Raw genomic sequence first — 23075 nt, 5'->3', positions numbered from 1 at the left:
GAAATGGCCCAACCGTGGCAACCTGGCTGTGGTGGGGTTTGAATCACCAACCTTATGATTACCAGTCCAGTACCCTAACTGCTAGGCTACAACTTCTGCCACAAAGTTGGAGGAATACACCGATCAGCCATAACTTTCAAACCACCTCCTTGTTTCCACACTCACTGTGCATTTTATCAGCTCCACTTACCAGATAGAAGCACTTTGTAGTTCTACAATTACTGACTGTAGTCCATCTATTTCTCTACATGCTTTGTTAGCCCCCTTTCATGCTGTTCTTTAATGGTCAGGATTCTTATTTAGGTGGTGGATGATTCTCAGCACTGCAGTGACACTGACATGGTGGTGGTGTGTTAGTGTGTGTTGTGCTGGTATGAGTGGATCAGACACAGCAGCACTGCTGGAGTTTTTAAACATCTCACTATCACTGCTGGACTGAAAATAGTCCACTAACCAAAAATATATTTAGCCAACAGCACCCTATAGGCAGCGTCCTGTGACCACTGATGAAGGTCTAGAAGATGAGCAACTCAAACAGCAGCAAAATATGAGTGATCATCTCTGACTTTACATCTACAGGTGAACCAACTAGGTAGGAGTGGCCAATAGAGTGGACAGTGAGTGGACACGGTATTTAAATACTCCAGCAGCGCTGCTGTGTCTTATCCACTCATATCAGCACAACACACACTAACACACCACCACCATGTCATTGTAACTTGAGGGCTGAGAATGATCCACCACCCAAATAACACCTGCTCTGTGGTGGTCCTGTAGGAGTTCTGACCATTGAAGAACAGTAATTGTAGAACTATAAAGTGCTTCTATATGGTAAGTGGAGCTGATAAAATGGACAGTGAGTGTAGAAACAAGAAGGTGGTTTTAATGTTATGGCTGATCAGTGTATTTTAATTAGGAGGGATGCTCACATACCTTTGGACATACTTTGCAGCTTCGTAATTGAATAAATTAAATATAATGATGACAAGAAATATAATGACCACAAGATGGCAGTATAGACACATGATTAAAACAAAGCACTGTGAGCTGCCAGTCAAGCTTTGTAGGATCATACAGCTTAGCGCGTCCACTCCAGTCTAATACTCTACAATCCTGCACTCCATACCAAGACTTAGATCTGTGCTGGTACCTGCGATGAGATTAAGGTGGGGGAGGATGTTACATGTGGCCAAACTGTGCTCACATTCCAGTCAGCAAATGACTGATGGACTCGTCTATACTTTTATCTATTAAGAATCAAGTAATGTATATCTGGCTATTAAAGCACATCTAAGCGTTGCTGTGACCATTTATTATGTGGCCTATATTAATGATATCAATTACTTACAACTTACTTACCCTCTTTTCCCCAAAATCCAAATGCATGTACAGTACCAGTCAAAAGTTTGGACACACCTTCTCTTCAGTGGTTTTTCTTGATTATTTGTATTTTCTACATTGTAGATTAATACTGAAGACATCCAAACTATGAAGGAACTCATGTGGAATTATGTAGTGAACAAAAAAGTGTTAAACAAACCAGAATATGTTTTATATTTTACGAACAAGACCTCTGCACAGCACAACTGATGGTCTCAAACACATTAAAAAAGCAAGAAATTCCAGAAATTAACTCTAGACAAGGCACAAACATTAATTGAAAACCGTTCCAGGTGGCTACCTCATGAAGCTGATTGAGAAAATGCCAAAAAGTGTGCAAAGCTGTCATCAAAGCAAAAGATGGCTACGTTAAAGAATATAAAACATATTCTGGTTTGTTTAACACTTTTTTGTTCACTACATAATACCACATGTGTTCCTTCATAGTTTGGACATCTTCAGTATTAATCTACAATGTTGAAATCAAGAAAAACCACAGGAATGAGAAAGTGTGTCCAAACTTTTGACTGGTACTGTAGCTGGTTGCCTTTAGGCCTTCATTTACCTAAATCTGTCTGCAAAATTTAATTTCAGACAAGTCAGGGCACTTTGTAAAATGCTAATAAAAATTAAAGCAGTGATTTGTAACTCCACTTTGGCCATTTACACAATATAATTAAAATAATTCAGGAAATTCAATGTTTTACAATTATTTTTTCTTTGGAATTAGAATGCGTCAATGATGGATATAACCACATGTTCCCAGAAATACTGGAAACCAATTTCAATAAACACATTCATTACTGATCCACAGATGCAAATTAAAAGTGTACTATGTACAACAAAGACCATATACAGTATTAATAACAGAATAACACTGGACTTCTCTGGGCTTGAGCTCACCTAAATAAAACTGATGTGTAGAGATGGTATAAGTAACTTACCACTGTGTCAAAACATCATAACTGCATGATCAAGTGCAGGGGATGAACTAACCCGCTCATAAGGTAAGATTCATAATGTAATTTATTAAATATGGTTATGAACTGTTTTAAGTTTAATTCAGGTCAAAGAAGAAATTCTAGATCACTGCTTTTTGTTTTCTTTACCATTTCACATTCTATTCCAACTTTTCTGGAATTTAGGATTGTATATGTGACACATAACCACGCTAAGCTATTATTTCTGGGTTGTATATCAGGCTGATTTTATTAATATTATACATATGCAAGCTATGTAGGTGATGGTTTAATTCAAATACATCAAGGTTCTCTCTGGCTTAAATCAGCACCCTGTTAATATTACACTGTTGTGCTGTTGGGCCAGTTGTAACCTAGTGGTTAAGGTACTGGACCAGTAATCAGAGGGTCGCTGGTTCAAGCCCCACCACTGCCAGGTTGCTGCTGTTGGGCCCTTAAGCAAGGCCCTTAACCCTCAATTGCTCAGACTGTATACTGTAATTGTACTGTAAGTCGCTTTGGATAAAAGCGTCTGCTAAATGCTGAAAATGTAAATGTAAATGTACACTGGTTACGTTTAGAGAATATTGGTTGCCAGGTAGGTTCCACAGGAGAGTCCTGCTAATGCTTTATAAAGCTCTAAAATTTTTACCTTCTGCCAATTTTTGAGCATGGCACATCTTGAGCACTTAATTCAGCCAAGGCCAGTCTTCTGTTAGTCCCTAGGATCATCTACAGCTTAGCCAGTGAAAGAGTTTTCCTCATATCTAGACTTGAAAATACAAATGTTAGGGCACTCTGAAATATTTTATTTTAATAGTTTCATTCTTTTTTCAGTTTTGTTTTATTTGTTCCTTTTTTCCTTTTTAGGCGTACCTAATTAAGGGCTTAGTAAATTATTATAATAACTTTCTGTGTGGAGTTCTCCCTGTGTCTGCGTGGGTTTCCTCCGGGTGCTACGGTTTTCTTCCCACAGTCCAAAGACATGCAAGTGAGGTGAATTGGAGACACTAAATTGTCCATGACTGTGTTTGATATAACCTTGAGAAGTGATGGACCTTGTGTAATGAGTAACTACAGTTCCTGTCATGAATGTAACCAAAGTGTAAAACATGACGTTAAAATCCTAATAAACAAACAAACATGCATCAAACATAGTATATAAAATTTCTGCGTTAATCTGGCACCTAAATGTGTTTTGCTGACATTTATTACTGGGTCAGAGCAACCAGATTTAAATCTTTCCTGGCAGGCAAGTGTGAATAATCAGAATGTGAAGGTAGGAAAATGGGACATTCTTGGCTTTGCAGTTTTTCCTGTTAACACTGGAACTCCTTTGCTTGATATGTGGGTGCAGGATAAAAGTTAGCAGTAATGCACTGATCAGCCATAACATTAAAATTACCTCCTTGTTTCTACACATGTTGTTCATTTTATCAGCTCCACTTACCATATAGAAGCACTTTGTAGTTCTACAATTACTGACCGTAGTCACCATGTCATTGTCATTTACATTTACATTTTCAGCATTTAGCAGACGCTTTTATCCAAAGCGACTTACACAATGAGCTGAACACGATGAGCAATTGAGGGTTAAGGGCCTTGCTCAGGGGCCCAACAGTGGTAACTTGGTGGTGGCGGGGCTTGAACCAGCAACCTTCTGTTTACTAGTCCAGTACCTTAACCACTGAGCTATCACTACCCATTGTCACTGCAGTGCTGAGAATTATCCACCACCTAAATAATACCTGCTCTGTGGTGGTCCTGACCATTGAAGAACAGGGTGAAAGCAGGCTAAAAAAGCATGTAGAGAAACAGATGTACTACAGTCAGTAATTGTAGAACTACACAGTGCTTCTATATGGTAAGTGGAGCTGATAAAATGGATAGTGAGTGTAGAAACAAGCTGGTTTTAATGTTATGGCTGATCAGGGTATATTGAGAGTAGTGTAAACTAGTGAGAGAGAATACGATGAGTGAGAGAGAGAGAGAGAGAGGTTAAAACAAGATTGTGAGAGAGCAAGAGACAATGGGAGAGAGTGTGACAGTGTGTGAGAGACTTTGAGAGTAGGAGTGTGAGAGAAAATGTGTAAGGAAAACAGGAGTGAGAGAGACATGATGTGAGAGGCTGAAAGTAGTGTCAGAGAATATATGAGAGAAATATACCCTATACGTGAGGAGTAGAACTAAATTTGGCTGGCCTGGTTCAATAATATTGAATGTCCATAGATGTATCTGATAAGCTGGTGTTCACAAATGATTTTAGCAATAGCTACAACAAATGTTTATTTTTAGATGTTTTTAGGAGTTTTACGCATGGTCAGGTGTTGTCTGTGGAAATAACAGATGGTCTAGGAAAATGAGTGGTGAACCCTGATACCCACTTCCAGTCACTGTCTGTATTGAGTTTTGCATGTCCCCATGTCTGTATGGGTATTCCAGCTTTCTTACACCCCTTACAAACATGCAGAATGTTGATTGGTTACTTAGAATTACTTTGTTTGTTTATTAGGATTTTAACATCATGTTTTACACTTTGGTTACATTCATGACAGGAACGGGTAGTTACTCATTATACAAGATTCATCATTTCACAAGGTTAAATCGAACACACAGTCATGGACAATTTTGTATCTCCAATTCACCTCACTTGCATGTCTTTGGACTGTGGGAGGAAACCGGAGTTCCCGGTGGAATACCATGCGGACATGGGGAGAACATGCAAACTCCACACAGAAGGCACCCGGACTGCCCCACCTGGGGATCGAACCCAGGACCTTCTTGCTGTGAGGCGACAGTGCTACCCAATGAGCCATTGTGCCACCCCACTGTTCTGTTATGGAATATTCAACTAGCTAATAGTCAGGTGTGTACATAGCTCTGGCCGAGTGGGCTGTCCATTCATCTATCCATTCACCTGTCTCTCTATAAATCTGTATAAATCTATCTATAACACGACACAGACCTGAAACATACAGCAAAAAACATCTGTGAAGAGACCTGAAGATGGCAGTTCATGTTCACAGATCCTTGTATTCCAATGATCTACTAAGGGTCTAAATAGTTTTGTGAATTAGAAATGTCAAGTTTAAATTTTTTTATTAATTGAAAAAAAACAAAAACATAGTGGGTGATTAGGTGTAGATTGATGTGTTAAATGACCATTCTACCGTTTAAAATAAAATCCACAGCACAATACAGTGCTCACTCACATGCTTTTTGAGCAAGGGCATGTGTAAGAGGGAATAAGATTAGTAAGGGAGAGAGGTTGAAAGAAGAGTGTGAGAAAGCAAGAGACAATGGTAGAGAGTGTGAGAGTAGGGCTGCAAGAGAAAATGTGTAAGGAAAGTAGGAGTGTGAGAGACATGATGCGAGAGCCATGGACTTAATAATGCAAGAGCCTTGGACTTAAACTTACTTAAATTTTGTCCCAAAATCCAAATGCATGTAGATGGTTGCCTTTAGGCCTTCATTTAATCAAATTAAACCAATGATTTGGAAAACCAATTTGACTTGTATTTAAACAAAAATAACAAATAATTTAAGATATTTTATTTTTCTTTAAAAACAGAATGCTTCCATGGTGGATGTAAGAACATGTGCCCAAAAATCCCACAAATCACTTTCAATACAACAATGTACAAATGCCATATTTTAACAACGCACATAAATAAAGAGAAAGCGTGCAAGAGTTTTAGAGTAGTGCAAACTAATGAGAGGGAATAAGATAAGTGAGGAAGAGAGGTTCAATCAAGATTGTAAAAGAGCCAATGTGAGAGTGTGTGACAGTGTGTGACACTTTGAGAGTCTGTGCCCACAAATGCCAGTTAAAAATGTAACCATATTTTAACAATGCACATAAAGAATGAGAACGAGTGCAAGAAGAGCTTGAGAGTAGTGCAAAAAGCGAGATGGAATGAGTGAGGGAGAGAGGTTAAATTAAGTTTGTGATTGATTTTCAATGTTTTGCCCAACCTTTTTGAAAACAGAATGCTTCCATGATAGATATAACAACATGGGCCCAAATCATTTACAATAAACACAATTCATTACTGTGTCCACAAATGCTAGTTAAAAGTGTAGCCATATATTAACAAAGGCCATATATTAACAATTCACAGAAAGAATGAGAAAGCATGCAAGAGATTAAAAGTGGTGCAAAAGTGTGAGAGGGAAATTGTAAGAAACATAGTGAGATGGAATAAGATTAGTGAGGGAAGGAGGTTAAAAGAAGAGTGTGAAAGAGCAAGAGAATGGGAGAGAATGTGACAGTGTGTAAGAGAGTAGGGGTGCGAGAGAAAATATGTAAGGAAAATAGGATTGTAAGAGACATAATGCGAGAACCTTGGACTTAATAATGTGAGAGCCTTGGACTTACCCTTTGTCCCAAAATCCAAATGCATGTAATTTGGTTCTCTTCGGGCCTTAAAAATTCCCTGACCACAAAATTCAAATTCAATTACAAAAGTTGGGACACTATGTAAAATACAAATAAAAATTAAAGCAGTGATTTGTTTGTTTCATTAGGATTTTAACTTCATATTTTACACTTTGGTTACATTCATGACAGGAAATGGTAGTTACTCATTACACAAAGTTAATCAGTTCACGAGGTTATATCGAACACAATATTAGACAATTTTGTATCTCCAATTCACCTCACTTGCATGTCTTTGCACTGTGGGAGGAAACCCACACAGACACAGGAATAATGTGCAAACTCCACACAGAAATGACCTGGACCGCTCCACCTGGGGATCGAACCCAGGACCTTCTTGCTGTGAGGCGACAGTGCTACCCACTTAGCCACCGTGCCGCCAAAGCAGTGATTTGTAAATCAAATTTTGACCTGTATTTAAACAAAAACAATTAAATTAATTTGAAATATTCAATGTTTTGCCCAATCTCGTTAAAAATAGAATACTTCCACGATGGATACAACAACATGGGCCCAGAAATTCTACAAACCATTTGCAATAAACACAATTCATTATTGTATCCACAAATGCTAGTTAAAAGTGTAGCCATATATTAACAATATACATATTTATTTATTTATTAGGATTTTAACATCATGTTTTACACTTTGGTTACATTCACGACAGAACAGGTAATTACTCATTACACAAGATTCATCAGTTTTAAAATCAAACACAGTCATGGACAATTTAGTATCTCCAATTCACCTCACTTGCATGTTTTTAGACTGTGGGAGGAAACCGGAGCTCCTGCAGGAAACCCACACAGACACGGGGAGAACATGCAAACTCCACACAGAAAGGACCCAGATCACTTTGCCTGAGAACCAAACTCAGGACCTCCTTGCTGTAAGGTGATAGTACTACCCACTGAGCCACTGTGCCACCCTAACAATGTACAAAAGCCATATTTTAACAACACACAAAGATTGATAAAGAGTGCAAGAGCTTGAGAGTAGTGTAAACTAGTGAGAGAGAATACGATGAGTGAGAGAGAGAGAGAGAGAGGTTAAAACAAGATTGTGAGAGAGCAAGAGACAATGGGAGAGAGTGTGACAGTGTGTGAGAGACTTCGAGAGTAGGTGTGTGAGAGAAAATGTGTAAGGAAAACAGGAGTGAGAGAGACATGATGTGAGAGGCTGAAAGTAGTGTCAGAGAATATATCAGAGAAAGTGTGAGAGAAAGTGTAGGAGAGGACTGCCAGAGTTTGAGAGTCGGGGTGCGAGAGTGAGATGAGAGAGTGTGAGAGTGTGTTTGTGAGAATTACAGCAGGGGGAGGAGCCAGGAGCGGAAGTGTTAGCAGTTGGGAGGAGACGCTTCAGTCAGGCGTTCAGTTGCGCGTCTGTGTTGCTGCGCTCGTTAGAGCTGCGCTATTACCTGCACCTGCGCTTTGTCGGATACTCGCATTGAGCTTCAGGACTGCGTTCGTTTTTCCACACCTCATAACTTGGACTTTATCTTTGCATCCCAGAGCAGAGCAGGTGCCATCCAAGGTAAGTGAGAGGAGCTGGTATGAAGCGGGTTGGTGATGGGCAGCATCGGGGCTTTAGACATAACCACGGGATTATAACTGCGCTCCTCTGATTGTGCGCATGTAAAATACGTTCTCATGCATTCACTGCGCTGCACTTTTTTTTTTACTATCTCATCCTCAAAGCCTGAGCATGGGCATATTCTTATCCCACTTTATATACCTTTATATACGTACACATATTACTGTAAATTACATACCAAGATTCGCAGTAGTAATTGGCTTATCAGTGAGTGAATCGTCTAAGATTCACATAGACTAATAAGAGTCGGTTCATTTGGCTCTAAATGGCGCTTCGTTCAGCATCAGTTTTTTTTCCTCCAAAAAGTTAAATCATGACATTTTATAATTTGTATATGTTTAACTTAAATGGTTAACACATTACCCTCGATCCCCTATTTGCAAAACGTGTATTATTTGTGATAAATAAATAAGTAAATGTATGATCAGCATAAATAACTGTATAGTAACGAATATAACAGTACATGTAAGCCTACATTCAATTTTGATATACAATAATTACAAAACATAATCACTATGAACCCGAATGGCATAACTGTACAGGGTATTTGTATATTTTGACATGGGAAAATTGACCCTTAAAACTTTAATCCACTTACTTTGTTAATTCCTTAATTGCTTTAACAGTTTAAAAAAGCAACTTCAACCACACCCTAAACACATTTCCATGTCTTATATGTGTTTGGGCAATATTAGGATCAATGTAAGTGTATTTAAGAACACTGTGTATTCAATAAAACAATGCCTTTTGTTGATAGTTTTATAATGGTATGTATGGATCATGCTTAAGAAAATTACAGAGTATGAAACATAACCCCCAAATTGTAATAAATACCATTAAAATAGCACTGGTTATAAGGAAAATAGAAATCTTGTGGACAGATTTGAGAATTTATTTTTCAAGAAAATTGTGTTCCTTACTTACTATAAGCCTATTAATTTTTAATGTCAAACAGTCATGGACAATTTTGTATCTCCAATTCACCTCACTTGCATGTCTTTGGACTGTGGGGAGAACACAGGGAGAACATGCAAGCTCCACACAGAAAGGACCCAGATTGCTTCGCCTGAGAACCAAACTCAGGACCTCCTTGCTGTAAGGTGATAGTACTACCCACTGAGCCATCGTGCCGCCCTAACAATGTACAAAGGCCATATTTTAACAACGCACATAAAGAATGAGAAAGAGTGCAAGAGCTTGAGAGTAGTGCAAACTAGAAAGAGGGAAAAAGATGAGTAAGGGGGAGAGGTTAAAATAAGATTGTGTATTCATTTATTGTAATTGAAATAAAGGGGTTGGGTTACAGACAATAAAAAAGGACTCTTCCAAAAGTAGGGTCTCATAATGGGACTTGTATAGTTTCAACTGAGTGGAATTGAAGTCTATCATAAGGACATCTATATGATATGCTATCTTATTGATTAACCTCTGTAGTTTTTATTTTGGAAACATCCCTAAAATTGCACTATTTGTAGGAATAATTTCACACGTTTTAGGATTTAAGGTAAAACCCCTTACTTCACATCCAGAAGTGCAGAGTAAGATGACTTAAGGTGAATTTTGAATACATACTTAGTTTTTTTTTATAGTGTTAAATCTACATTTATAATGACTAATGCTTAACTATTTATTAAAATGTTTAAAAACTCCTGCATCACAAAGTCGGCATATTAAACAGTTTAATGGTCTTTATTCCATTCATGATGCGAAAGCTTTTTTAGAAAGAGTTTTATAACTTGCCCTAAAATAGCCCTTTCAAATGAGTTGGTTCCTAATGTTCATCTAAGAGTCGACTCAAAGAATTGGCACATCACTCATTCTCAGTGCCTATGAAAGCCTGCTGGATTTACTGTGTTCAAGTGAAGGTGTTAATACAGTGTCTTTTAATACCATGTTGTAAATCATTAATAAACATACCAAAAGCCTAATTGTGAAAAGAAATGCAAACAAATGTTATTCGCCACTATCGTGTACTAAGCCAATTTCCATTTATATTGATTGATGTTCACAGTTGTGCTTAATTATGTACGGGTCTCTCTTCACTCCTGCAGGCGATGCTGTATGTGCTACTGTTACCCATCAGCGCTGTACTGCTGCGCACAGAGGCAGCGAGCGCCATCAACAACCAGCACACTACCAGTCAGAACCAGAACCCAGCCGACACGGACAAGTGGGTGAGCGGCGTGTCCCAATACGACAAGGAGAAGTACTGGAGTAAATTCCGTGATGTGAGTGTTCGTAGTTTCCTATAAATAATTCAAAAGTATTGTAACACGCTCACTTACCTTCACCATGCATGAGCAGAGTGGGTGCTACACAGGAACATGGGTCCTGGTGAAGTGGGTTTGATTCTTGCTACCAGTCACTGGCTGTGTTCACATGTTGTTTTTGTATCCACCTGTATCCTGTAACCAGGTATTCTGGATTCATACCACCACCTAAAAACTTGCAGAAGGTGGACTGCTTGTTGTTAATTGCTCATTTGTGAAAATGTGAATGCATGGGTGTATTCCTGTTTTACACCCAGTGTCTCCTGATAGAGATAGATCCACCATGACCCTTACTTTTCACATAGAAAACAGACACTCAAATAGGTGAATGGAGAAATATAACATTTGCGGTTGCTTCCAGACACGTATCCTATTTATTCTTCATAACCAGTTCTTCCTCTGGATTGCAGTGGATTGAGTGATGCCTTACTCAGAAACATAGAGCATGTGGTAGACAGGTTGTCAGTCCATCATGGGGCATTATTCACTCACCTAGCCACTCTTTAACTCCCACCTAGGGTAACTTAATGCAGGCAGTTCATGCCTATTTGTTTTTGGGAGATGGAAAGAATCCTAAGAACCTGGTGAAAACCCACACATATGTGGGGATGAACATACAGAATGTAATGATATAATTAAACATTTAAATGCATGGTATTCTTCGTGGCATATAAAATGCTAAGAAGGCATAGTTGGAATAAATAGCTAGATAGAAAAATAGGTAATCTGCCATCAAATGAGGGTTAAATACAGGGGTACATACACCGAAACATTAAAACCACCTCCTGGTTTCCTACACTCACTGTCCATTTTATCAGCTCCACTTACCATATAGAAGCACTTTATAGTTCTACAATTACTGACTGTAGTCCATCTGTTTCTCTACATACCTTTTTAGCCTGCTTTCACCCTGTTCTTCAATGGTCAGGACCCCCACAGGACCACTACACACTCAAAAAAATAATTCGTTGGATTTACTTAATCCAGTTATGTCAACAATTTCCACCTAACTGAGTTGTGTTAGATATAATTAAATCATATTAATAAGCTTCAAATACCTAACTTTTGTAAAACCAACATTACTTTATTAAGTAAAACCAACATAACTATATTAAGTAAAACCGATGTGACTGTATTAAGTAAAACCAACATAACTCTAATATGGTTAGCTCAGTTTTAATTAATAGGTCTGTGTCTAGCTAACTAAACTGACAAACATAAACTCAACAAAATTATTTTTCTTTTGCTTTACTTGATTGTGTTGATTAATGACAACAGAAATATATTTCATTGTACTAACTTAACTCACTTATGTAAACGTAACATAACTGTTGGACCTCCGATACTCAACTGAATTTAGTAAAACTAACTGTACTTTGTATTTCCAACTGGTTAATTAACTGGTTTAAACAAGTGGGGAAACTACTAAACTTTGTTTTACTTAAATGGTTTTCATTCCAACAATGGTAGTAATTTTAAGTGGACTTACTAATTCTGGGGGATTTGGCAACAATGAAAGAAATATACAAAATGGTCAGCCTTTCAGTCTAACAACCATTAGCAGAACTGTCACAAATGTTTTAAACAAACCTTAAACTTGTTTGACTTTTAATGGCACACACATATCACTTGCACAAACCAAAAACTTAAGCTTTCCAACTTTTGAAAAACTTTTAATTTCAGGAAACTGTAAAATCAAACAGTTTTAGTTTGTAAAAAAAAACAAAAAACAAAAAAAACACTTTATTGGAACAATTTTAAATTAGAGTAAACAAAAAACAATATTCATATGAATGATAAACCAATGTAATTTGCCACATAGAAAATACACTATATTGCCAAAAGTATTCACTTGTCTGCCTTCACACCCATTTGAACTTGAGTTAATCCTGAAAAACTTACCATAGAAGCATTTTGTACTTTACAATTACTGAATGTAGCCCATATGTTTCTTCAATGGTCAGGATGTGGGGGGACAGGACCACCACAGAGCAGGTATTATTTAGGTGGTGGATGATTCTCAGCACTGCAGTGACACTGCCTTGGTGGTGGTGTGTTATGCTGGTATGAGTGGATAAGACACAGCAGCACTGCTGGAGTTTTTAAATACCGTGTCCACTCACTGTCCACTCTATGAGACACTCCTACCTAGTTGGTCCACCTTGTAGATGTAAAGTCAGAGACGATCGCTCATCTATTGCTGCTGTTTGAGTCACTCATCTTCTAGACCTTCATCAGTGGTTACAGGACGCTGCCCACAGGGCGCTGTTGGCTGGATATTTTTGGTTGGTGGATGATTCTCAGTCCAGCAGTGACAGTGAGGTGTTTAAAAAAACTCCAGCAGCACTGCTGTGTCTGATCCACTAATACCAGCACAACACACACTAACACACCAGCACCATGTCAGTGTCACTGCAGTGCTGAGAATGATCCACCACCTAAATAATACCTGCTCTGTGGTGGTCCTGTGGGGGTCCTGACCAATGAAGAACAGCATGAAAGGGGGCTAACAAAGTATGTAGAGAAACAGATGGACTACAGTCAGTAATTGCAAAACTACAAAGTGCTTCTATATGGTAAGTTTTTCAGGATGAACTCAAGTTCATATGCGTGTGAAGGCAGGCAAGCGAATACTTTTGGCAATATAGTGTACTTCAAAATAAAATAAATAATAATAATAAAGTAAACAAATTCCTATTTTTTTCTTTCCTCACCTTCAGTGGTGTAAAAAAAAAGAAACCCTGAAAAATTTCAAAAGATTGACATCTGAATGTTTTAACGGACTTTAGAATGTTCACGAGAGAGAGAGAGAGAGAGAGAGAGAGAGAGAGAGAGAGAGGATAAGAGTAACAATTAAAAACTACTTGAGAGGTTGCATTTTTATGTCTGTTGGAAAGGGGAAAAAAACTGAAGTGGAGATTACCAGAGAATGGCATGAATAAGAGGGCAATAAGGTATTTCTTGAAAATGTAGCAGGAATACAAGGGTAAGAGAAACCTTATGGTTGACATACGGCGATATAGAGTGAGCCTGGAGTGAAAGTCATGAGCACCAAATTAAATTGTACATTACTGATGATTGATGAACAGCCAGAACTTCATCAAAACAGCACATGTTTAAACCAACATGTCATGCTAAACAGATCACAAACAGCAATGTAAAATTTGAATGTTAATTTGGTGCTCGTGACTTTCACTCCAGGCTCACTCTATATCGCCGTATGTCAACCATAAGGTTTTTCTTACCCTTGTATTCCTGCTACATTTTCAAGAAATACCTTATTGCCCTCTCAGGCCAAATAAAATGGCGACTGCATTTGCACTTGAGATGTCTGCCATTCAGTTCCATCACAACATTCGGAGATCATCAAGTGTACTTGAGGTTTGTTGGGTAGCTCAAGTCCAGGGAGTACATGAGGCCAAATAAAATGGTGACTGCATTTGTAATGTTACCAAGGTCACCTCCACACCTTTAATGATAATTCTAACATCTTTCAGCTCATCTGTGGGTTCTGCACCTTCCTGCTTTATGGCAAATATTCCTAGGATTGTCTGCTCCATCTCCTGGTTTTCCTCAACATCCTCAAAAAAATTTTCATGCCATTCTCTGGTAATCTCTACTTTAAAGTTTTTTTTCCCCTTTCTCCAACAGACATAAAAATGCAAACTCTCAAGTAGTTTTTAATTGCTACGCTTATCCTCGCTCTCTTTTATGAACATTCTAAAGTCTGTTAAAACATTCAGACATCAATCATTAGAAACTAAGACCATGCCACTCCCTACAACACATAACAGTTCAACATATGGATCCAACATTTTTTTTTTTTTTTTTTTTTTTAGCTCCAAGCCTTCATTGCAACTTGCAATGTGATGTTTACACTGTCCCTTCAAACAGTTTGTTTTTGAGCCTTTCTTGAGAGATGTCTGCCATCCAGTTCCATCACAACTTTTTGTAGAACCTCAAATGTGTACTTTTTGTTGGGTAGCTCAAGTCCAGGGAGTACATGAGGCCAAATAAAATGGCGACTGCATTTGCAATGTTACCAAGGTCACGAAGCACCTCCACACCTTCAATGATAATTCTAACATCCTCCACCTCATCTGTGGGTTCTGCACCTTCCTGCTTTATGGCAAATATTCCTAGGATTGTCTGCTCCATCTCCTGGTTTTCCTCAACATCCTCAAAAACAGAACAAATATACCTTTAGCTAAAAGATGCACACCACAAAACAAAAAAATCTGTTGTCAACCATGGATATGAAACTATTACAAAAAGTTACATTTGAGAAACTTAACTGTAAAATTTATAAATTATATCTTCAAAAAATGCAAAAAAATTTTAGTAAGTAAGATGGGATTTTACTATGAAAGCACAGGTTTGGAACATTTTTGTCCTAAACAGGGAGGGATAGAGGTGATTTACTAAAACCCCATTTAAAAATCCTCATAGAGAAAATAGTCATAAATTACAGAATGACAACTTCAATGGTCTATAAGTTATGCTAAATACTTCTAATCAATAATTTGCAAGATGGCATTATACTTACCATAACTAAAGAGCCACAAAACACCTTCACAAAACTTGTGGTTAGAAAAGAGCTGAAACTAGAAAACATACAAAACAAGCACAATTTTACACTCTGTATTACATTAATACCTGACAAGGTAACAATTTATAAGGATTAAGGCCAGGATGAGAGTTATAATAGAGAAGTATAATGTGAATATACTTTTGTCCATATAATGTATATTTGGAAGCTGTAATTGAAAAGCTCAATAGTGTTTTCACAAGCTAGTTAACATAGGCTAGCTAATGTGTGCCGAGTCTAAAATTATGCGGGTAATGTACTCTAAAACTATCAATATCAAAGTCTAACCACATATTCACTTAACAAACTATGTTAGAAAGACATACTTACTAAGATAAGTATTCGGATGTAGCTCGATTCTCAATCTCACTGCTTTTTACCAAGCTCTCATCCCTCGCCATCCCACATTCATTAGAAGAGCTTCTGAGCATGCGTAGTGTCTGTCCTGCGGGAAATCGTCCAATTCACTCAGAACTGTTGCGTTGCCTCAAAATAAGCGACTTTTGTATAACTTCAGATTACAATAAAACTGCCAAAGTGGACTCGGCTTAAACGGCTAACACAGTTCATTAAGCTACATAAACCATTTGCATCTTGGATGCTTTTGAAGACACTTAATTCAACTGCATTATCAATAAAATGCACAACGTTGCCGTTAACAACATTAACGTTTCTCAAAATTGAGAAAAGACTGACCTGTTTAATGCTGCTAGCTAGTAGCGCTAGCTTTGTTGGCGATTCACACAATGCACGAAAAATATAAGTAACTGGATATAAAAATTAAATATACATTACATGAGGTTACAACATGCACTGGGATGTGACCGAAATGGTTTAAAATACTTTAAATGCGAATTCCAAGTGCAAACTGAGCGTTTGAAAACCGCTAATGCTAACTTTGCTAATAGGCTAACTAGTCTGGTATCTGTTTACACAGGGAGGTTTCGCTTTTCAAAATGACCCATATCATACAAAACGCTGTTAATAAAACAGCTACTACAGCTCAGAATTATACATAAATATGACAAATACTCACCGCACTTGCACAGCTTCCCTCCAAAAGAAAATTGCCTCGCTGAAGAGAGCTCACAGACAGCCACGAATGCCCCGGATGTAGAGAGTAACGAAGCCTGTTGAGTTTACTTCACAGTGTTGCATTGACCAAACATGCACATATTAAGTCAATCTGACAACCCAACTGTATTTAATAGAAACAACACAACTGACTCAAGTTTCACTCACCAACACAAATTTGTTAAGTTACTTCAATGAAAGAAACCCGAGTAAAAGCAACAACAGCATGAGTTTAGTTTTTTGAGTGCAGAGTAGGTATTATTTGGGTGGTGGATGATTCTCAGCACTGCAGTTACAATGACATAGTGGTGGTGTGTTAGTGTGTGTTGTGTTGGTATGAGTGGATCTGACACAGCAGCGCTGCTGGAGTTTTTATATACCGTGTCCACTCACTGTCCAGTCTATTAGACACTCCTAACTAGTTGGGTCCACCTTGTAGATGTAAAGTCAGAGACGATCGCTCATCTATTGCTGCTGTTTGAGTTGGTCATTTTCTAGACCTTAATCAGTGGTCACAGGACGCTGCCCACGGGGCGATGTTGGCTGGATGTTTTTGGTTGGTGGACTATTTTCAGTCCAGCAGTGACAGTGAGGTGTTAAAAAACTCCAGCAGCATTGTTGTACCAGCACAACACACAATGTTAGTGTCACTGCAGTGCTGAGAATGATCCACCACCCAAATAATTGGGACCACTTTGTAGTGGTCCTGGGAGAGTCCTGACCATTGAAGAACAGGGTGAAAGCAGGCTAAAAAAGTATGTAGAGAAACAGATGGACTACATTCCATAATTGTAGAACTACAAAGTGCTTCTATATGGTAAGTGGAGCTGATAAAATCGACAGTAAGTGTAGAAACAAGGAGGTGGTCATAATGTTATGCCTAATCGGTGTATGGCAGGAGCTTCAGTCACAAAGATAGCTTCAAGTTAATTAAAAAGACATCTGCATTTAGATTCATAGGCAGCAGTGTGGTTGATTGTGTATGAAAGTACATATTTGATGATTACAGTGGTTTGCTTTAGTGTCATATTTAACAAAAACAGAAAGGCAATGCAAGGCATGAACAGTCAATCAACAAACAAAGACAATCAAAGAGAGAGAGAGATAGAATAGCAATCATGCATAAACCTCTTATTAGAAATGATAACTGCACGTTTGCGAGGTCAGTGGTGCAAAAACAGACATTGGTTCAAGATGTTGAGAAACGCAGTATGGTCAGATGAGTCACACAAGTGGGCGAGTACATGTGTGGTGTTCACCATGAGAACTATCCAGGCCAGAAAGCTTGACCCCTTCTGTGAGGGAGTTTAATCGCTCTGTTATTTTGTGAAGGATCTATTGTTGGCACAGTGTGGACCTATTTATTGCCCTAAAGCAGGGTAGTTGAAATTCCTTCTTCTGATGGGCAGATTTTTTTATTCGGCTTCTCTCATATTTAGGGGTCGCCACAGTGGATCTCGTCCTCATACCAGACTTGGCACAAAAAACCTATAAATAAAATTAAATATGCATCACAATTTGAATGATGTAATACAGCCTGGTATTAGTTGAAACTTTCTCATTTAAGAAAATCAAATCTACACTACATGGTCAAAAGTATGTGGACAGTGACCATGATGATGGTGAACATTCCATTTTAAAACAATGGGCATTAGATACCCTCATGTGTGGCTATAACAGCCTTCATGTTTCAATAAGAGGTCAGGCATTGAAGCTGGATAAAAAGGTGCTTATAGGGGTTGAGGTCAGGGCTCTGTGCAGGCCAGTGTAGTTCTTCCATACCAAACTCGCTTTGCGCACAGGGGAACAGTTATGCTAGAAGGGGATATGGCTCTCACTGAACTTTTAAAGAATTGTTTTATACATCTTTTAGCAATGGCAGTGGCTGGAATGCTTGACCTTAATCATTAGAAGGGGTGTCACTACACTTTTGGCCATATTGTGTACATTTATATATAAAGACCTACATTTAACATTTAACCGTTGAGCCTTGCCAAAAATATACTCGCAGTACCATCTGCAGTGCAACCCACAATCAGAAGAATGCTGAGCTGCACACAAATGCTAGTCCTGGCTGCCAACAGATTTGGGTTATTTTCTATCTGCATGTGTGGTTCTGAACGTATATCTACTCACACACAGACACACACACACTGATCAGCCATAACATTAAAACCACCACTCACTGTCCATTTGACCAGCTCCACTTACCATATAGAAGCACTTTGTAGTTCTACAATTACTGACTGTAGTCCATCTGTCTCTCTACATACCTTTTTAGCCTGGACTATTCTCAGTCCAGCAGTGACAGTGAGGTGTTTATAAACTCCAGCAGCACTGCTGTCTTATCCAATCATACCAGCACAACACACACTAACGCACCACCACCATGTCAGTGTCACTGCAGTGCTGAGAATGATCCATTACCCTAATAATACCTGCTCTGTAGTGGTCCTGGAAGAGTCCTGACCATTGAAGAACATCATGAAAGGGGGCTAACAATGCATGCAGTGAAACAGATGGACTACAGTCAGTAATTGTAGAACTACAAAGTGCTTCTACAGTGGGGAAAATAAGTATTTGATCCCCTGCTGATTTTGTAAGTTTACCCCCTTACAAAGACTTGAACAGTCTATAATTTTTATGGAAGGTTTATTTTAACAGAGAGAGACAGAATATCAACAAAAAATCCAGAAAAAAAAACATTAAATAAAAGTTATAAATTAATTTGTATTTAATTAAGGGAAATAAGTATTTGATCCCCTACCAACCAGCAAGAATTCATCAACTCCACTCGCCGTGTTTGGAGGCAGAGAAATACCCGGTGGGGATGGTGTTCTTGGGGTCATATCCAGCATTTCTCTGCTCCCAGCTCCCTTGAGATCATTGACAAGCTCCTCCCATGTAATTCTGGGCTGACCTCACCTTTCTCAGAATCATTCTTACCCCACCAGGTGAGATCTTGCATGGAGCTCCAGAGTGAGGGCGATTGACTGTGATCTTGTATTTCTTCCATTTTTGAATGATCGTGCCAACAGTGGTCTCTTTCTCACCAAGCTTCTTGCTGATGGTCTTGTAGCCCATTCCAGCCTTGTGCAGGTCTACAATCTTGTCCCTGACGTCCTTTGATAGCTCTTTGGTCTTGCCCATGGTGGTCAAGAGATTTGAACGAAAGAAACTGATTCTGTGACAGGAGTCTTTTATACAGGGACAGGACTAATTTGTGTGCCTCATGGGGGTCTGTGGGGGTCAGAATTCTTGCTGGTTGATAGGGGATCAAATACTTATTTCCCTTAATTAAATACAAATTAATTTATAACTTTTGTTTAATGTTTTTTCTCTGGATTTTTTGTTGATATTCTGTCTCTCTCTGTTAAAATAAACCTTCCATAAAAATTATAGACTGTTCAAGTCTTTGTAAGGGGTATAATTATTTTCCTCACTGTATATGGTAAGTGGAGCTGATAAAATGGACAGTGAGTGTAGAAACATGGAGGTGGTTTAAATGTTATGGCTGATCGGTGTATATAGAGGTCTGTGATCAGACTGTTTTCGACTGGTTTGCAAAGTGGTTTCAGCCCCCAGGCTGTACGTCGACACCCCTCACATGGGTCACTGCAAATCAATGTACCTTTATTCTGACCAGTCACTTAATCAATATAATAGAACATTTTTTCAATTTCATGGGAGATGGGACCCATTCCACAGTGCACGAGGGGTCACTGTACGGTTTGATAAGTGTGAAATTAATGCATATCAAATGTGTTTATAGTCACCAGACCTAAATACCTGTGGGAGGTTTTCAACCACCATTATTAAAACCCATTTAAGGGCTTATCTTCTGTATTGTAGGTGCAGCTTGTAAAATAATCAATACGTGTATATACTAGACGGGTGAACCTAATGAAGTGCTCAGTGAGTGTACACAGGAACAAGCCCTGTGGAATAGCAGTCTCTATGGGTACCTCTTTTATTCTAAAAATGTAAACTTTCCTTGTAGTGGTGAGGCTTTGCTTGGACTACATAGTTTTTTGTTGTTGTTGGGATCAGCCGAATTTGTGCTTTTCATGGACTTCTTAATTGAACTAACATGTGCAGCTTAATTCCAGAAATGTCCAGGGTAGAAAAACAGCAATAACTTGGAATCAGACTATTATTTAATAATGAACAGCTGACCGATCATGACTCATGATCAGCTCAGATGGACTACAGTCAGTAATTGTAGAACTACAATGTGCTCCTATATGGTATATGGAGCACATTGTAGTTCTACAATTACTGACTGTAGTCCATCTGTTTTTCTGCATGCTTTGTTAGCCCCCTTTCATATGGTTCTTCAATGGTCAGAACTTCCACAGAACCACTACACAACAGGTATTATTTGGATGGTGGGTCATTCTCAGCACAGCGGTGACACTGTCATGGTGGTGGTGTGTTAGTGTGTGTTGTGCTGGTATTATATATATATATATATATATATATATATATATATATATATATATATATATATATATATATATATATATATGTATATGAACAACAGGCCAATCGTTGTTCATGTGACCACTCAGCCCAGCCGGATGGCAGAGCTGAGATTCTATACAATGTATTTGTGATCCCAGCTCTGGTGTGCTAGCGTATGTTTTTTACTGCTGCACCACCTGAGCGCCCATTTATGGCAATTTTTAGCAGCTCCAATTGGCCGGACTGCATGACTTTGAAGCACCTGGAGGAAACCCATGCAGACACGGAGAACAGGAACTCCACTCGGAAGGACCCTTTTCGCCCAGCCAGGGATTCAAACCCAGGACCTTCTTGCTGTAAGGCGACAGCGCTACCCACTGTGCCACTGTGCTACCCTAGATTCATCTTGTTAAACAAATCTTTAGACTTACTATTTTAGGGCAGCGTCTTGTGACCACTGATAAAGGTCTAGAAGATGACCAACTCTAACAGCAGCAATAGATGAGCGATCGTCTCTGACTTTACATCTACAAGGTGGACCAACTAGGTCGGAGGTGTCTAATAGAGTGGACAATGAGTGGACACGGTATGTAAAAACTCCAGCAGCACTGTTGTGTCTGATCCACTCATACCAGCACAACACACACTAACACACCACCATTATGTCAGTGTCACTGCAGTGCTGAGAATGATCCACCACCTAAATAATACCTACTCTGTGGTGGTCCTGTGAGGATCCTGACCATTGAAGAACAGGGTGAAAGCAGGTTAAAAAAAGTATGTAGAGAAATAGATGGACTACAGTCAGTAATTGTAGAACTATAAAGTGCTTCTATATGGTAAGTAGAGCTGATAAAATAGACAGTGAAACAAGGAGGTGGTTTTAATGTTATGGCTGATCAGTGTACATTACAGGCATTATTATCATGTTTGATTTAACTTGTTCATTGTGCCAAATGTGCAATAACAGGCCATTAAAACAAGGACAGCTACTTTTACAAGCTTTTACAAACAAAATTTTTTGTTACTACCATTTTATTTAATTATTTACTCATTTCACTAATATTTTTTTTCAAAATAATGAATTTTTAATGATGCCTCATATTGCCAGGACAAGCAGGCAAAAGCAGTTTATTCAGTTTCTATGGTGATGCTGTTATTTATCAGCAGATAGCAATAATAGTGTCTTCTTGCTAAATGTGGGCAGCATCAATCACTGGGTTTATGAAAGCAGGTGGTCAACTTAGCTTTCCTAAAATAAAGATTAGCTTTATCAGAAAGTGATGATCGGCATTAGTGCATTTTAAATACAGATTTAACTCCTAGTTTATAGTTTTACAAGATTACCTGCCAGCCTTAATGAGACTTGATATGTAGTGAAGGTCAGAATTGACTTTTTTTTAATTAAAAAACTTGGAAGTTAGGGCATCCAGGTGGTGCAGTGCTAAAACACGCTAGCACACCAGAGCTGACATTTCAAACTCTGCTATCCGGTAGGCTGGGCGCCTACATCAACAACGATTGGCTGTTGTTCATACAGGGTGAGAGCCAGACGGGGATTCCTCATTACTAATGCATAAAACGAACTCTGCTGGCGCCTGCACAGAGTCAAGGGATAATGTGTTGATCAGAGTGTGGCTCTCTGTACACAAGGCTGATCCGCCTCGTGCAGGTGAAAACATGCAGTCAGCTACTGCACACGTGTCGGAGGGGGCGTGTGTTAGTCTCGGCTCTCTTCAACCAGGGTGGCGTAATGAAATTGGGTAATTGAATACGCTAAAGTCGGGGGGGGGGGGGGGGGACTTGAAACTGACTTTCCCTATGGGATTATTAAAGTTATCTATATACAGTGGATATAAAAAGTGTACACACCCCTGTTAAAATGCCAGGTTTAGTGATGTAAAAAAATGAGACCAAGATAAATCATTTCAGAACTTTTTCCACCTTTAATGTGACCTGTAAATCTCAATTGAAAAACAAACTGAAATCTTTAGGGGGAAGAAGTAAAAAATACAAAACTAAAATAGTGTGGTTGCATAAGTGTGCACACCCTCTTATAACTGGGGGTGTGGCTGTGTTCAGAATGAACCAATCACATTCAAACTCACTCATGTTAAATAGGAATCAGTAGACACCTGCCATCATTTAAAGTGCCTCTGATTAACCCCAAATAAGTTCTAGTTGTTCTAGTAGGCTTTTCCTGACATTTTCTTAGTCGCGTCTTACATCAAAAGCCATGGTCCGCAGAGAGCTCCCAAAGCATCAGAGGGATCTCATTGTCAAAAGGCATCAGTCTGGAGAAGGGTACA

At 38.7% G+C, this 23075-nt stretch overlaps 1 protein-coding gene and 1 long non-coding RNA gene across 2 annotated transcripts in view; one reads left to right on the top strand and one right to left on the bottom strand.

Moving 5' to 3' along the window:
* Nucleotides 1-8209: 8209 nt before the first annotated feature.
* The window catches only part of spock1 (SPARC (osteonectin), cwcv and kazal like domains proteoglycan 1), a 311022-nt gene continuing 296156 nt past the window's right edge, over nucleotides 8210-23075 (top strand). Inside the window, exons 1-2 of the mRNA XM_062990558.1 lie at nucleotides 8210-8310; nucleotides 10422-10598. Of these exons, the coding sequence (XP_062846628.1) occupies nucleotides 10425-10598 (174 nt within the window). The 5' untranslated portion in view covers nucleotides 8210-8310; nucleotides 10422-10424. The remainder of the gene's footprint in view (nucleotides 8311-10421; nucleotides 10599-23075) is intronic.
* LOC134307737 (uncharacterized) lies at nucleotides 14339-16361 on the bottom strand. The gene is made up of 3 exons (XR_010010143.1): nucleotides 16265-16361; nucleotides 15559-15673; nucleotides 14339-14819 (listed from the first exon to the last, which is right to left on the bottom strand). It is a non-coding gene; the product is annotated as an uncharacterized LOC134307737 (long non-coding RNA).

Source organism: Trichomycterus rosablanca, chromosome 1, assembly GCF_030014385.1.
Source record: "Trichomycterus rosablanca isolate fTriRos1 chromosome 1, fTriRos1.hap1, whole genome shotgun sequence".
NCBI classification, from domain to species: Eukaryota; Metazoa; Chordata; class Actinopteri; order Siluriformes; family Trichomycteridae; genus Trichomycterus; species Trichomycterus rosablanca.
Note: the sequence above shows the minus strand (reverse complement) of the source record. Positions and strands in the feature narration are given on the sequence as shown.